General features: G+C 43.8%; 1 protein-coding gene across 1 annotated transcript; it reads left to right on the forward strand.

The window, feature by feature from the left end:
• Window positions 1-181: 181 nt before the first annotated feature.
• Window positions 182-14,895, forward strand: LOC144823301 (uncharacterized). The gene is made up of 3 exons (XM_078681735.1): window positions 182-309; window positions 2,704-3,993; window positions 11,818-14,895. The coding sequence occupies exons 2-3, from the start codon at window positions 2,736-2,738 to the stop codon at window positions 12,819-12,821; spliced, it is 2,262 nt and encodes a 753-aa protein (XP_078537861.1). The 5' UTR covers window positions 182-309; window positions 2,704-2,735; the 3' UTR covers window positions 12,822-14,895.
• Window positions 14,896-15,123: the final 228 nt, after the last annotated feature.

A 15,123-nucleotide genomic window follows, 5' to 3' on the forward strand; every position in this document is an offset into this window, starting at 1 on the left:
AACAAAAAATTATTGAAAGACCTGAGCACATGGGAAAAAGAAACTAGGAGAAGAAATACGAATCAAAAACCACTTGAGGATAAAAAATATAAACTCCTTTCATCACTATAGCAGGAACATCAACTCCCTATCAGTATCTTCAGACCGGCTGTGTAAATATTCTGTACAACCCATCCAGGCTGAGAGAACAGAAGAGGATTCATGGCTGTCCAGATTGTAACAACTTACAAAGGTGGCACCAACCATATAATTCTGCAGTTTCAACTGCCGAGACGTTACACAATTCATGTTTTGAGATGGTTTATTCTGGTGAGATTTTTTTTTTGTAATCAATTTTATTATCATTTTGAAAAACAAACAAAAAGACAGCATATATCTTACACAGTAAAGCCAATTCCATCTTTAACAGACAGTAAAAAAAAAAACACTGTGTGGGTAGGAGTATTTATGCAAGCCACCCGAGCTGGAAGCAGCACCCCGTTACATGGGAGAGCCATAGCTGGCAATTTAAAACAGTAGGTTCAGCCATTTGCTCCAAACCCTATGGAACCTCGCGGGTCAACCGTGTGTCTTAAAGAGGGGTTCCTCCTGGGCCGCGCACCAATCCACTCCCCGGCGCCACTTTCGCAGGGTAGTGGGGTTGGGCTGGGCCCAGGCCGCTGCAATGTCTCGTTTAGCCACAGCGACCACCGTTCCCAGAAAATGTTTGTCCGCTCTAGAGCCGTCCAAACCATCAAATACACCCAGGAAAAGACGTAAGGGATCGTGAAGAACCTGCCAACCCAAAGTCTGTGTGAGCTCAGATTCCACCTCGGACCAGAATGGGTCATGGCCTGGGCAAAGCAAACCATATGGCAGAAGTCGGCCGGAGTTTGGCCGCTATTCTGGTGAAAATTAAATACCCAAAAACTAACTTTCACATACAATACAAAACAAAGCAGATTGTCTGATAAAGACACTGTAAGGCGTATTTCATCGCATGCTGTGATGTGTTTTGTGAGGTCAGTTGTGTCCTGTTCTAGTGTGAGGGGTGAAATTGACAACTAAACAAAGGACACTGTTGCAGGGAGCTGTTTGCCAAGAATGACTTATTTTATGCAATAAACCTTTGCTAATAAACTAATCTGCTGGTTCATATCATTCTTTACAGGCTGAACATGTATCGCCAGATTGGGCAACTTTTCGTCCAACACATTGCATGCAATTTCAGAGTGACTCGTGGGTCCTCAATCTCGGTCCATTTGTTCACCAGTTATGTAATCCCACTTGCTGAAGCTTTACTTGAGAAAGGTGTTAGAGCATTTATGTATTCTGACGACACCCAGATCTGGCTGTGTTTAGACAGTTAACTCTCCCCTCTCCTCACATTCCACCAAACCTTGCCTGTCCTATGTCAGTTGCTGGGTTGCAATAAATTAAAGTGAAACGCTGAGAAGACAAACGTTCTGCTTATTAATTGTCATAATGACTAATGGCTTGATGCCTACTAGCCTTCGGAGATGGGCACTCTTCCACTCTTTGCTCAAAATGTGTAGAGCTTGAAAGTAAAAATCAACAGTGCTTTCTCAGTCTGGCAAGGTCTGTGAGTTGTCATTGTGCATGCATCATATTAAACGCCAGAAAGAGATTGCCTCTTATTTGACACTAGAAAGCAGGCGCCATGTAGCAGCAGCATAGATTGGGTCCAGTTTGGACTGGTCGAACATCCTCTACTTACAGTTTCCTATACTCCACAAGAATGTTTATTTTGAGAGCCGAAAACATGGCCAAGGCCTTCTTCTCAGTAGTGGAATGTCTACATTCAGCCTCCGGCAAAGCCCTAGATGCAAAGGCAATAATGACTTTCTTTCCGATCATGCCGCTGTTTCAGTTCCACTCCTGGGCCCTTGTCTCTGGCGTCCGTAACAACGCAATGGGGCAAAACTATGCAGACTGTGAGCATTCACAAGACTCTCCTTAACATCTTCAAATTCTTCTCGTATTCCCTACTCCACACGTAGTCTGCACCCTTCCTCAGCAGGTCTCACATGGCACAAGAAAATTAGGTACAAACTGAGAATAGAATGTTTCTCACCAAAAACGTGAGTGCCTCTTCTTTCTTAATGGGTCTAGGTATTTCCTGTGTCGCTTTAATTGATTCATCTTTGGGGCAGACCCCATTAGCAGAGAATACGTGGCCTAGGTAGCTTCTGACCAGCACATTTGTATTTTTATCTGGGACTTTAAATCTATTATTCCTCAATGCTCAATTTCATAGAGAATATCTGTTATGGTAATGCTTGCCAAATTTTAATTAAAAAAATAAAGAATTACAAAAACATAATAAGTCCGTTAAATTATAGGGTTAGGTTTGATGAGGTCATACTGATACATTTTGAAGCTTAACAGATCAACTCTGGATAGGGAGTCCTCTCTGGCAGGGCAGAGCGGACCTGCATGAAATCTCACCATATCACGTAAGGGCAGCACTGAGCGGGGTTTAGATGAGTAGCAGGGTAACTCCTGATGTCCTTGAGGACAGCCTGACCTTGAGCAGAGTAGATTCTCTCCAGCTCTTGAGACAATTTAGTTCTTTTGATCCATTAGCTGGACTAAATAATTTTTTTTTAAAGCTTAAACAACGTGTGGTGAGACAGGAAGGAGTATTTTGACCTAATTGTCCTGTGAAAATGTGTTGTCTTTTCTATTTTCTTCCCTTCACAGACACTTGAGGACGTGAACATCAGAATTCCAGAATGGAGAAAAGGCAGGTTCCAAGACGAAAAGGAGAAGTGCAGTGTTCACCTGAAGCCGTAAAATCCACACTCCCATCTTCTCCTATCCATAATGTGCCTTCTTCAAGATCCCAAACTGATGCTCAGAGGGACTGTGAGATGGAACCGCTATCGAGGAACGTACCTAACATGATCCTTTTATCTATGTTGGAGCAGTTGGAAGCCAAACTGGATAACTTGCAGAATACCCTAGAGGACATGCCGTCAAGAGTCGCTGGGCTCATGGAGCAAATCTGGATAGCAAAGGGTCTGGATTACCTTGTAAATGGGGCAGTGTCTTTGGAGATGGTCAGTCCGGTGGTGGTTAGAGATTATCCTCTCAGCAGGACCCCTCCGATTAATCTTTCAGTCAGGGCCAAGGAGGTGAGCCCATGCCTTCAATCGACATCTTCACCTGGTCGTGATCCACAGCCGAATCAGTGTCTTCAACCTACGTCTCCTCATGGGCATGAACCACAGCAGAGCCAGTGCCCCCAACCTCTGTCTCCGGCTGGCCCTGGACCACGGCAGGACGGTACTGTCTCCAGGTACCCTCCTCCAGATGTTCAAGTCATCCCAGGTGAGCCAAGCCTTCGTCTTCCACCAGTGTTTGATGATGGGCAGGAACCACAGCGGGGCCAGTGCATACAACTAGTTTTCCCAGTTGAACAGTTGAAGAAAGAACCATTGTATGTAGATAGTTGGGGCGCACAACAGAACGTCTGCCTGCAGCCACTGCTTCATGAGGGACTTGAGCCACATCAAAACCACTGCAGCCAAACAGTGCTCCCAGATGGGGAGGGAACAAGTGAACTCCTAAAGCAAGAGTTGTTGTGGTTTGAGGGTCAACAGCACAACATCTGCAGACAACCAGCATTTCAAGAAGACCAGAGTCTGCAGCTCAACACATGTCTGCAGGTGCTCTCTGAAGCACATGAACCACATCAGAACTTAAAGACCGAACCAATGCACCTTGAGGCACTCAGTCCAGATCGCGGCTATAAGCTAGAACCACTGAGTGCTGAGGACTACGATCAGAACTACAAGCAAGAACCACTGGGCCCTGAGAACCAAGATGAGAAGTCTGACCTACAACCAACATGTGCAGATGCGCAGGGCCCATCTGAATCCTCATCCTTCCTGCCACAGAATGCTGCTGATACTGATGGAGCTATCGCTAGAGACCCACTGGAGAGAGGAAATACAGACGCAGATGGATTGCTGCCCAAAGCCATCCCAGGTATTTTGTTCGTACTGAATGAACATGCAGAATGTCGAGTAACTTGTACAGTTCTGAGGGAATGTAGCATAAAATATTTCCAAAGTTGATGTTTCAATATTTTTAGTAAGACCTGCAGGGGGCCTAATCTGAGTTTTGTGGAGTGGCATCTTTGTGGGGGCCTTGAGTACACCAGAAGCGGTCATGTACCTAGTATCTCCTTTATTTTCGCAAAGGAGTTTCTCCTTCCCGTTATGTGATAGGCTAAGAATTGGGACTCTGCACATGAAAAATGACCTGAATTCTGGTCTGTGCATGATACGCCCCATTCCGGGCTCAGGAATTATGTGGCAGAATCTGTGATTTCAATCCAAGCACCGCAATACTCCTCTTCCCCTGAGTGTGAGATGAAAGTGAGGTGTTATTCACAGAGTGTAACATTGCCCTTTTTTGTTGCTAGTGCAAACTAAAGCACTTTAGAGATGGGGCTGGGTCTTTGTGATGTTCGAGTGCACAGAATATAAGAGGATTTCTGGGTCAGTCAGGGTCTGACGCTTAGAAGGGAAGGACGGCAGCGTGAAGAGGACAAGTGATCTGTAATTCAGGTCTGTAGTGGTGGAATGGGTAGGGTAAGACCCGCGGCACCCAGAGCCTTCGATAAGAAGTGGTCTTTTTTCTGAAGTGTGTAGGTACACGCACATAGAACTGGGGGGCCTGCAGGTCAGAGAGGGCCAGTTGTATTATAACATACTACATCATGTAGAACAACGTACAAGGTCAAGGGAGTTTCAAGATTAAGTGTGGTCTGTAGGGTTAGGTGCACAGTACAAGGGGTTCTGAATATCAAGCTGGGTTAGTTGTATTACCGTATACAGGATTGGGAGATATATTTTCTTATGTTTATTTTATCTAATATGGGCTCCATTATAAGTCCTCAACTGTGTCTCCATAATGTTTCCTATTACATTTCCTTCACTTTTTCCTCCCTTTAAGTCAGCAATATCAGCGATTAAAGAAACTCTGCTGGAGGGTGGGTGAAGTAAATGGTGATTTCTCTGAGATATGTGGAATTACTGTGGAGATTTGGCATCTGATTCCCTCAGTAATTCCAGAGTACTATGATTGCATAAGATTATTGGTTCTGTGATAATGTTTGTGCGAATAATAGCTTTACAATATCACATGTATCTTTTGAAGCCCAATTTATCTTTCTTCCTTCTTTATATAGCTATTGTGTCTCAGCCCCTCTTTAGACATTTCAGTGCACATTACAAGGACCAAATCATGCAAATGTCCGCCTCTCTGCACAAAATGGTGCAGTGCAGTGTCGATAAGCTGAAAGCATAGCCCTTGCAGCATCTTCCACTTTGAAAAGGGCCATGAAAAAACCCTGATTGACCAATCTGTTCATCCTCTCTGCTTGGCCATTACTCTGTGGGTGATGACGACTAGCACATTTATCTTAATACCAGTTCCATCCAAATACTGCTTCATCTCGAACAAGACAAACTGTACACCATTATCCGATACCAATTCACACAGAAAACCCTCACTTCCATGTACAAACCATACTTTCAACCAATTTGACATGTACCCCACAAGCACAATGGCAAATTTCTGATGCACAGCAAGCATCTGAAACAGACCTAAAAAATCATTGCATTCATTGGCTCGCACTCTGTCAGGAAAACCCACTTCTGTCATAAGCAGAACACTGTATATCATCCTTTTATCATTTTACAAACAGCTGGTAACTCTCTAATGGATTTTTCCACATCCCTGTCCATGGCAGGCGACCAGTATTGCATTGTCAGTCGTTTGTTGTTGGATATCACACCTAAATGTCCTTCATGGCTCTCCTCTGACAGTATGAACTTGGCCATCGGTCTGCAGTTCACACAACAAATCGCTTTTCTTTTGGCTATTCTTTCCTCATGAAATGAATCACTTTCAATAAAATAGAATCTTCATCCAATGTCTTTTGCCCACAAACACACACACACACACTCTTTACCCGGCCAACAAATACTTGCTGCAATACATTCCACATCTTCGCAGTCATTCTCTTTTTTCTCATGTTCCACATCTTCCTGCCCTCAGGGCAGTCGAGGCAAGCAATCAGTATTTTTGATCCTCTCGCCTGCAGTGTGTTCATTCTCAAAATGATGTTTCAAACTTAACCTCACCAACCTGGCAGTAGCCTGCTGGTGTTCACATTATTACCATTCAAAAGAGTTTGATCATCAGTTCATATTCTGAACTTGGTCCCACATAAGGATGACTTAGCCAGGTAATTTATAGATTTATTTCTGATCTAATGAGTGAATTTTCGGTTGAAATCAGTTTTTGTCTGTCTCTGTATATATCGTTTAGACATTTCCCTACTTCCGTCCCACAGCAGGGAAAGGTCATCTGTATCCCCGATCCAAATCAGCGCATGGTTTGTCATGTTTTCATTTCGTGATGTCCAGACCACCCGTTATGTGCCCGGGTTAGGCCCGTGTAGCGAAGTGGCACATTTCATATATCGTCCTATTTTTTACAGTAACATTTCTGCTGTGACCTTTTGCACATATTTGCATGCACGACAATGTTGGATTTGTTTCTCTAAAACTACTTTGTTTACACATCTAGCTTCGCACAACATTATCACGATGCCTCGAACACCATGTACAAGGACTCTTGACGCACTATGTACAAATGTCATCTCTATCTTCATTCACGGAGTGACAGGGCTATCTACATATCTAGAACATTGTCTAATCTATACGTACATCACAAGATGCTTTCTATTATAAATAATGAGCATCCCAATAGATTAGTAGAGGTGGCGCTACAGCTGACACCGAGGGTCTGTGCAGGCTGAGACTTCACTATGCAGCGGTTTGGCATCTCCATGGGGGGTGTTCAGTTTGTAACCAATTTGTGGCCTGCATTCTCTCCTGTCATGTCCCTTAGTGGGGATTCTTGGCTGCACACCCACACACACTCTAGGTACACGCAGAGTAGGGAGTGCGTAGTAGGAGTACGCCGTGGCTAGGGCGACTGCCTCCGGAATCTGGGGATCACGGTTCGATCCCAGGGACCAGCGGCAGATTAGCCCAGCACCATGTGACTCTGGTTAATAGCTTGCTTAATCTTCCCGACAGCCCCCAGCGCCTAGAGACCCTTACGGGTGATTGTGCGCTTTACAAATGTGGATTATATTATTTTGCTGCCTTGCTCATATGTCTGCATATATACACTGTTTTAGCACCATGGTAGAACTATATCTACTATTTACGTGCTTGTAATCACTTTCAGCTGCTTCGGTCTACAGATTATTGCAGCTTATGTATTCTATACAAGAATAACGTTGGTTCAGTAAATATATTGAAAACGTCCCACTGTGTATTCTCTGTATATTTCTCTGAGAGCAAGTAAGCTTGAGTGACTGAGCGAAAGGTTCTGTTCTGTTTCCAAGATCCCTGAGGGGTCAGGGTTGTCACGTTCAGTGGTTGCCAGAAACCATTGGCTTCCTGGTAAGGTTAGGGAGTCTTATGGTGGCACTGTGAGCTTGCTGGTCTCTAGGCCAACTCATCCTGCGGAGGTGCCCGGAGCCAGTCTAGGCACTAATCCAAAGTTTATGTTGTCCAACAAACGTGCTGGTCCTACGGATTAGTGGGAACTACACAGCACACCTGTTCCTTCCACTAGACCACAAATACATTTGCATAGTTGAGAGAACAGGCGCCCATTTGCTGTCCCTGAGATTTGTCTGTAATATCTATCTTTAAATATGAAAATATTATTATCACTGCCATCAAAACTCTGGTGAGCTCATTAGTCTTGACATCCCTTGACTATTGCAATGGGCTTTTTATTAATTCCCAAGTTAGAGTGATAAAAAAACTACAGACCATACAGAATGCGGCAGCACGTCTTGTTCTGGGAATTCCTAAGTTTGCCCCTCTCTCTGATGCCATTTCAAAACTACACTGGCTGACGATTCAAAATAGAGCCAGATTCAAATCACAGTGCATTGTTTACAAAGCACTAAATAAACAGGGCCCGCAGTTCCTTCAAGACCATCTATGTCCTTACCAACCTATACGCCAGTTGCGTTCAACTAACAGCAACCAACTAACGATACCTCGCACTAGAACAGTGTTGTGGGGAGACCGACGGTTTGTGGTAGCAGCTTCCAAGCTCTGGAATACTTTACCCCAGGAAATCAGAGCATGTCCCACACTGCTCCAATTCCGTAAAAAACTAAAAACCTGGCTGTTTAATAAATAAGATCACGGTATAGAATAGAGGTTCTGAGCATGGCAGCTTACTTGTCATCAAGCTAGCAAATTTATCAGCGCCAAGACACCCCAGGGTATATGCTGCGCTTTATAAATGCTAATAAATAAATAAAATAAAATAAATAAATAAATATGAGATATTGGTCTATTGCAAAAAGCGTGTTCGTAGGCTCTAAGACCTTGCGTGTGTTGTATGCATAATTAGCAAGATCACATCCTAGGTAATTGTCAAATATGATTGTCTCCTGTGTATATCTTTTGTAAAAAATTCTCTCTATCTATACTATGTGATGGGAGGCTCTCCACAAGAATCAGCATTAAATGGTTTTAGTTTATTGCTGTGTTTTCCAGTGAGATATTGTTGGAGGGCACTATACGCCCCCCTTGTTCTTGCATACATTTGTTACAAGGTAAAAGCATGGTAGAGTAGAGGGTAGTGTTTTACACAAATGAAAATGTTACCATTCCCATTTCACAACAATCCGTATTTAATAATTACTGAAAAGCCTTTTGTTCATAATTGGAAACAATCATTAAAACCGCATTCTTGCCCCTTTTCGTATGACATTGGTACTTATGTTGTCATTACGGAATGTGTTAATGGCCGCCCTTTGTCCATTACTCAAGTCGGATCTGATTCTTCCCTTCTTGCCTTGACTGGTGAACAATTTATTTGAACAAGTCTTTGGCGACCAAGTCACTAAGGACATCCAGATTATCATGAGCAAAGGAGGAGTTATATGTAGCTTGCTTTTTGAAGCGAGTTAGGCTTCCCTGATCTATCTGTGCCCTCTTTCCAAGCAACGCTTCCCACTCTTTCGTTGCACATATATTTCCATTATCCAGACCATCCAATGTCATGAAGTATCAGCGTCTCTTGAACACAAGTCATGTTTTCTGTATTGGGCCCCCTATTCTCATGTTCATTGGCTCGGATCTGATTTTATGTTGATATCTTAGAAACGGAAATATGTCAATTCTACATGAACTGTAATCTAAGTCCCTCCTGGGGCAGAAATATAAGCCACGGTTCTGGATATTTAGTTCATCCATTGTCAGTTAATGTTGGGATGATTTAATAATCATATCTCGCCTTGCTCTATCACCTTTCTCTTCCTATGGGGTGTTATCTTTTTGTCTTCCATTTGCTCTTTCCTGTCTTTCTCTTCCTCTGTTTGTGCCTCTTGCTTTTGTTTTTCCTTTTTTATGATATTCCATTGTCCGTCCTTGTCTGGCAAGTAGGTTTTTTTCTAGGTAGTTGCTAGCAGAGTCATCTGAGTCACCTTCTGATCTTGATTCCTCTGTCAGAAGTTCATGTCGTCTTTGTGTCAATCAAATTTTGACTGCTCTCCTTACTTATTCGTATCATCTTACAAAGTTTAAGACTCTTCCAGGACAGTAGTCTTGCTTTTCCCTTTAAAATGTCCTCTTTTGTAGCTATTACCTCTTTCTTATCACTGGTTCATCATTCTCGTTGTCCTTAAGTTCAGCTCTTATTTTCAAGTGCAACAAATGTGAGGTTGGAGAACTCCATCGGACTGCAGACTTAGAACTGTAACAAAAAAAACAAGTTAGCAGGCCTTTTCCATCTATGAACTCATGATCTGGAACAACATCCCTGCATCCATCAAGACCGCCCAACATTGCTCCCGTTTAGGAAAGAGTTGAGGACTCCACTCTTTGAAAATAATTTATGTTCATCTTTGTCCCTAGCTTTAGGCTAGGTTTGCAGTATAGAAATAACATATGCATACATACATAAAGAAGCTGGCCTAGCCTACACTAACACTTGAATACTTTTGAAAAAACTCTTGTGAAAATGTTCATGGGAGAGTTGAGAATGGTTATCCCACCAGAGCACCCCTGGCATCCAGTTAAGATTTTAATGTTGTCTTATCAAGAGTAACAAGTCCACCTTTTAAGCCACTACGTCACTGCAAACCTTAATGTGGATAGTTGTCTACCTAGTAGCAGTCACTTTCTCAACCAGTTAGCAAACTACATGCCCCATAAGTAGATGAACAGTTCCTGCAAGTTTACAAAGACAAAGTTAAATATGCATCCAGTCTTAAACATGCACTCATGCTCTACATTATCAGAATTGAAAATGTATGAAAAATAAGACTGTTTTTTGCACCGGCACAATTTAGCATATGGTTGTCTACACGAGCGGAGACTAGGGGTGGGCGGAATTTGCGTAGTCGTGTTACGCAAAGCTCTGCGTAAAAAATCTCAGTGAGCGCGCAGATTTCTGCGAACACGTGGAATTGCTTCTTCCGCCTGTTCACAATGCTTTTTCCCTGTTCCCGAACGCTGTTTCCATGCTCGGGGGGAGAATATCTTGCAAACACACATTTTGAAAGCGTGAACAAGCAAACAATTCTGCGAAGCTGCGGATCTCGGAAGTTTTGGCAATTCCACTTTCTCCGAGGAATGCGAAATTACCCAAATTCCACAAATGCCGCAAGTGGAATTGAATTTACCGCCCAGGCCTAGCGGAGACTCCACATAGAAATACTACAGGCTGAGTCCACGTGTGATAAAGATGCAACCATGGCTTTTCTACCCAACATACCTCTAGTAGATATTTGTAAAGTAGAAACATGTGGTTCTGTTCATCCTTCTCAAGGCGCTGGGAGGTGGAGGGAGCAGCTCTGGGTCAGTCGAAAAGCCAGGTCTTGAGGTCCTTCCTGAATATGTGGAGGGTCGGGGAGCGTCTGATGTTGACCGAGAGCTCGTTCCAGGATTTAGCTGCGATGTAGGAGAAGGCTCTCCTGCCGGTTCTGTTTCTGTGGATGCAGGAGACCACTGCCAGGGCGAGGTCTGTGGAGCAGAGGTTCCTCTTAGGTACGTGGACATCATACTCGGTCATTGAGGTATGTAGGTACGATGTTGTTGAGGGGTTTGTAGGTGTGGGTGAGGAGTTTGAAGGTGATCCTCTTCTAGACGGGGAGCAAGTGGAGGCTTCATAGGTGTTGGGTCATATGTTTGTGGCGTGGTATCCCTAGAATGAGACTGGCCGCGGCGTTCTGGAACTTACCGATTCTTTTAAGTTATGGCACAACCTGTGATGTGCCACAGCTTGCTGCAAATGGAAAATGTTACTCTCTTGCAAATACTGTCAGCTTGTCATGTTGCAGGCTCACATGCATCACCCACTTGCTGTATGGTTGGAAAGTATATAGGTTGCTCAGATTAAGCTGTTTATTTTTTTATTTTACAATGTAAGCAGTTGTACTCCGATGGAGAAAACAACACAATGATTTTAATTGGAGTCTGCGCGCTGATGCATTATGCCTTTCTGGTATGGGATTATGAGTCGTTCTCCAGATCAAAACTCAATCTTAAATTAATTATTTTTAGTAGTCAGAACCCAACCCATGAGAGATCACCACATGTGAACGGTAGACCTACAAGCAGCAAATGATTGTTTACAGGTAGTAACATTTTCCTTCCTTCCTAGATATTACTGTCCACCTTTCTCATATTATAACTGTGCATTTCTTTCAAGAAATATTGCCCATGTATAATTCTCAGTGTTCATTTCATTCTGCAGCACAGCAGTCGCAGACAGAAAGTATGAATGGGAAAGAGAAACGTAAAGCTTCTGGAGGAAGGAAGAATTTTGCTTATAAAATGACTGAAAGAAAACACCAAGGAATACAGAGGAGGGAGAATTTTAACAATAAAACACTACTTGCAAGGCAGAAAAGAATAGGCACCGGCCTAAGAGCTTATGCCTGTGCCGAGTGTAAGAAGACATTTACTGGAAAGGCGCGTCTTTTACTGCACGAGCAAACACACACAGATCGGTATCCCTACACTGAGAATGAAATGAGGTTTGCTGATAAGGCAACACATGAAAAAACTCACAAAGGAGAGCGGCCCTTTCACTGCAATATCTGTGAGAAAAGTTTTACTCAGAAGGGAAATCTTCTACAACATCAAAGCGTACACACAGGAGAGAAGCCTTATCACTGCACTGTGTGTTCCAAACCCTTTTCTCATAAGGTGACCCTTGTACGGCATCAAAGAACTCACTCAGGAGAGAGGCCTTATCACTGCACTGTGTGTTCCAAACCCTTTTCTCGGAAGGCACACCTTGTACTGCATCAAAGAACTCACACAGGAGAGAGGCCTTATCACTGCACTGTGTGTTCCAAACCCTTTTCTCAGAAGACAAACCTTGTACTACATCAAAGAACTCACACAGGAGAGAGGCCTTTTCACTGCACTGTGTGTTCCAAAAGGTTTTCTCGGAAGGCGTACCTTGTACAGCATCAAAGCGTACACACAGGAGAGAGGCCTTATCACTGCAACGTGTGTTCCAAGGGCTTTACTCTTAAGACAGCCCTTGTACGCCATCAAAGCATACACACAGGAGAGAGGCCTTATCACTGCACTGTGTGTGAGAAGAGGTTTTCTCGGAAGGAGACCCTTGTACGGCATCAAAGCATACACACAGGACAGAGGCTTTATCACTGCACTGTGTGTAGCAAGAGCTTTAATCTTAAGGCAAGCCTGGTACGCCATCAAAGAACACACAGGCGAGGGCCATGACGCTGTACAGGATATGGAAACTGCTGTAAACAAAAGGTGGTGCTCAGCAGCATCAAATAACACATACAAGATGGAAGCCTTCTCAAAGCACTGCCAAAAAACCTTCATTTAAAAAAAGAAATGTGATATTTTACATCATCTTAGAATCTACAGCTGAAGTTAGACCTCCTATGACATCTAACGATCCTTCCGGGGCGAGATCCTCCCTTTCCTCTGAACGTCAGAAGAGCTTTGAGTTAAAGGACAAACTCTAACGTTCGCAGCGTCTCCAAACAGAATGTAGCTTCTTCAACGTCACTAACGTCCCTTCACCAAGCAACGAACTTCACAGCGGCTGCTTCACTGCGAATTAAACCTGTCCGACTCTCATGAAATGTGTGCAGTGTTGAGGACATGTTACCAAGTGTGATCATAAACTATCCTGAGAGACATAACTTCTAGGATTCAACAAAAAAATATTGAAAGACCTGAGGACATAAGAAAAAGAAACTAGGAGAAGAAATACGAATCAAAAACCACTTCAGGATAAAAAATATAAACTCCTTTCATCACTATAGCAGGAACATCAACTCCCTATCAGTATCTTCAGACCGGCTGTGTAAATATTCTGTACAACCCATCCAGGCTGAGAGAACAGAAGAGGATTCATGGCTGTCCAGATTGTAACAACTTACAAAGGTGGCACCAACCATATAATTCTGCAGTTTCAACTGCCGAGACGTTACACAATTCATGTTTTGAGATGGTTTATTCTGGTGAGATTTTTTTTTTGTAATCAATTTTATTATCATTTTGAAAAACAAACAAAAAGACAGCATATATCTTACACAGTAAAGCCAATTCCATCTTTAACAGACAGTAAAAAAAAAAACACTGTGTGGGTAGGAGTATTTATGCAAGCCACCCGAGCTGGAAGCAGCACCCCGTTACATGGGAGAGCCATAGCTGGCAATTTAAAACAGTAGGTTCAGCCATTTGCTCCAAACCCTATGGAACCTCGCGGGTCAACCATGTGTCTTAAAGAGGGGTTCCTCCTGGGCCGCGCACCAATCCACTCCCCGGCGCCACTTTCGCAGGGTAGTGGGGTTGGGCTGGGCCCAGGCCGCTGCAATGTCTCGTTTAGCCACAGCGACCACCGTTCCCAGAAAATGTTTGTCCGCTCTAGAGCCGTCCAAACCATCAAATACACCCAGGAAAAGACGTAAGGGATCGTGAAGAACCTGCCAACCCAAAGTCTGTGTGAGCTCAGATTCCACCTCGGACCAGAATGGGTCATGGCCTGGGCAAAGCAAACCATATGGCAGAAGTCGGCCGGAGTTTGGCCGCTATTCTGGTGAAAATTAAATACCCAAAAACTAACTTTCACATACAATACAAAACAAAGCAGATTGTCTGATAAAGACACTGTAAGGCGTATTTCATCGCATGCTGTGATGTGTTTTGTGAGGTCAGTTGTGTCCTGTTCTAGTGTGAGGGGTGAAATTGACAACTAAACAAAGGACACTGTTGCAGGGAGCTGTTTGCCAAGAATGACTTATTTTATGCAATAAACCTTTGCTAATAAACTAATCTGCCTGCCTGTTTCATGTGGCGGTGAGACAAGAGATACTTCAAACTCATCAGGGCGTTCAGAGTGTCTGTTTTCTATCTTGGTGATTACTCTGTCCCAGAAGAGGGTGGGCAGGAACTTACGCTTCCCCGCAGCCCTCCCACCACCAGCCCCTCAGATTTGAGCCATTCCAGTGTGTAGTTCGCTCCATCACTGTGTTTATTAGAGTAGTGCAAGCGTTACAAGTACAATTTGCACTGTTGATGTTTCAGAAGACAACTTTTGACGTTTAATAGTGTAATTGCTTTGGGAACACCTTTGTCTCTTGGACCTTTACCTTCGCTGACCGTATTGATTGCCTTGAAATAGTCTGATTACTCTGGACTCTGTGCCATCTGTGAGCGCACAAGGCTTGCCTCTAAACCATTATATCGAAGCAACAGCTCTAGTGTATGGAGTCATGAAGCCTCCTGGTGAACGCTCTGTCCCCCACAAGATGCACCCGTGGTCATCAGTGACCATGTGTGATGAGTTCCCTTTAGGGCCCACTGAGCTCTCCCTCATTTTGGCCACACTGCATGTGACCATGCAGCAAGAGACAGACTGATGCCTGGTGCTAGGCTTTGTGCGGGGCTGCTCTGGGGTCACCTCAGACTCCAGTGCCCAGATTGACACCCACATTTGGGTGAGTGCTCGGAGCTTGCTGTGGCTGGTGGCAAGACCTGGATCTGCAGTGACGTGTGTCTCCAGGAA

Source organism: Lissotriton helveticus, chromosome 1_1 (genome assembly GCF_964261635.1).
Source record: "Lissotriton helveticus chromosome 1_1, aLisHel1.1, whole genome shotgun sequence".
Classification (NCBI taxonomy): Eukaryota; Metazoa; Chordata; class Amphibia; order Caudata; family Salamandridae; genus Lissotriton; species Lissotriton helveticus.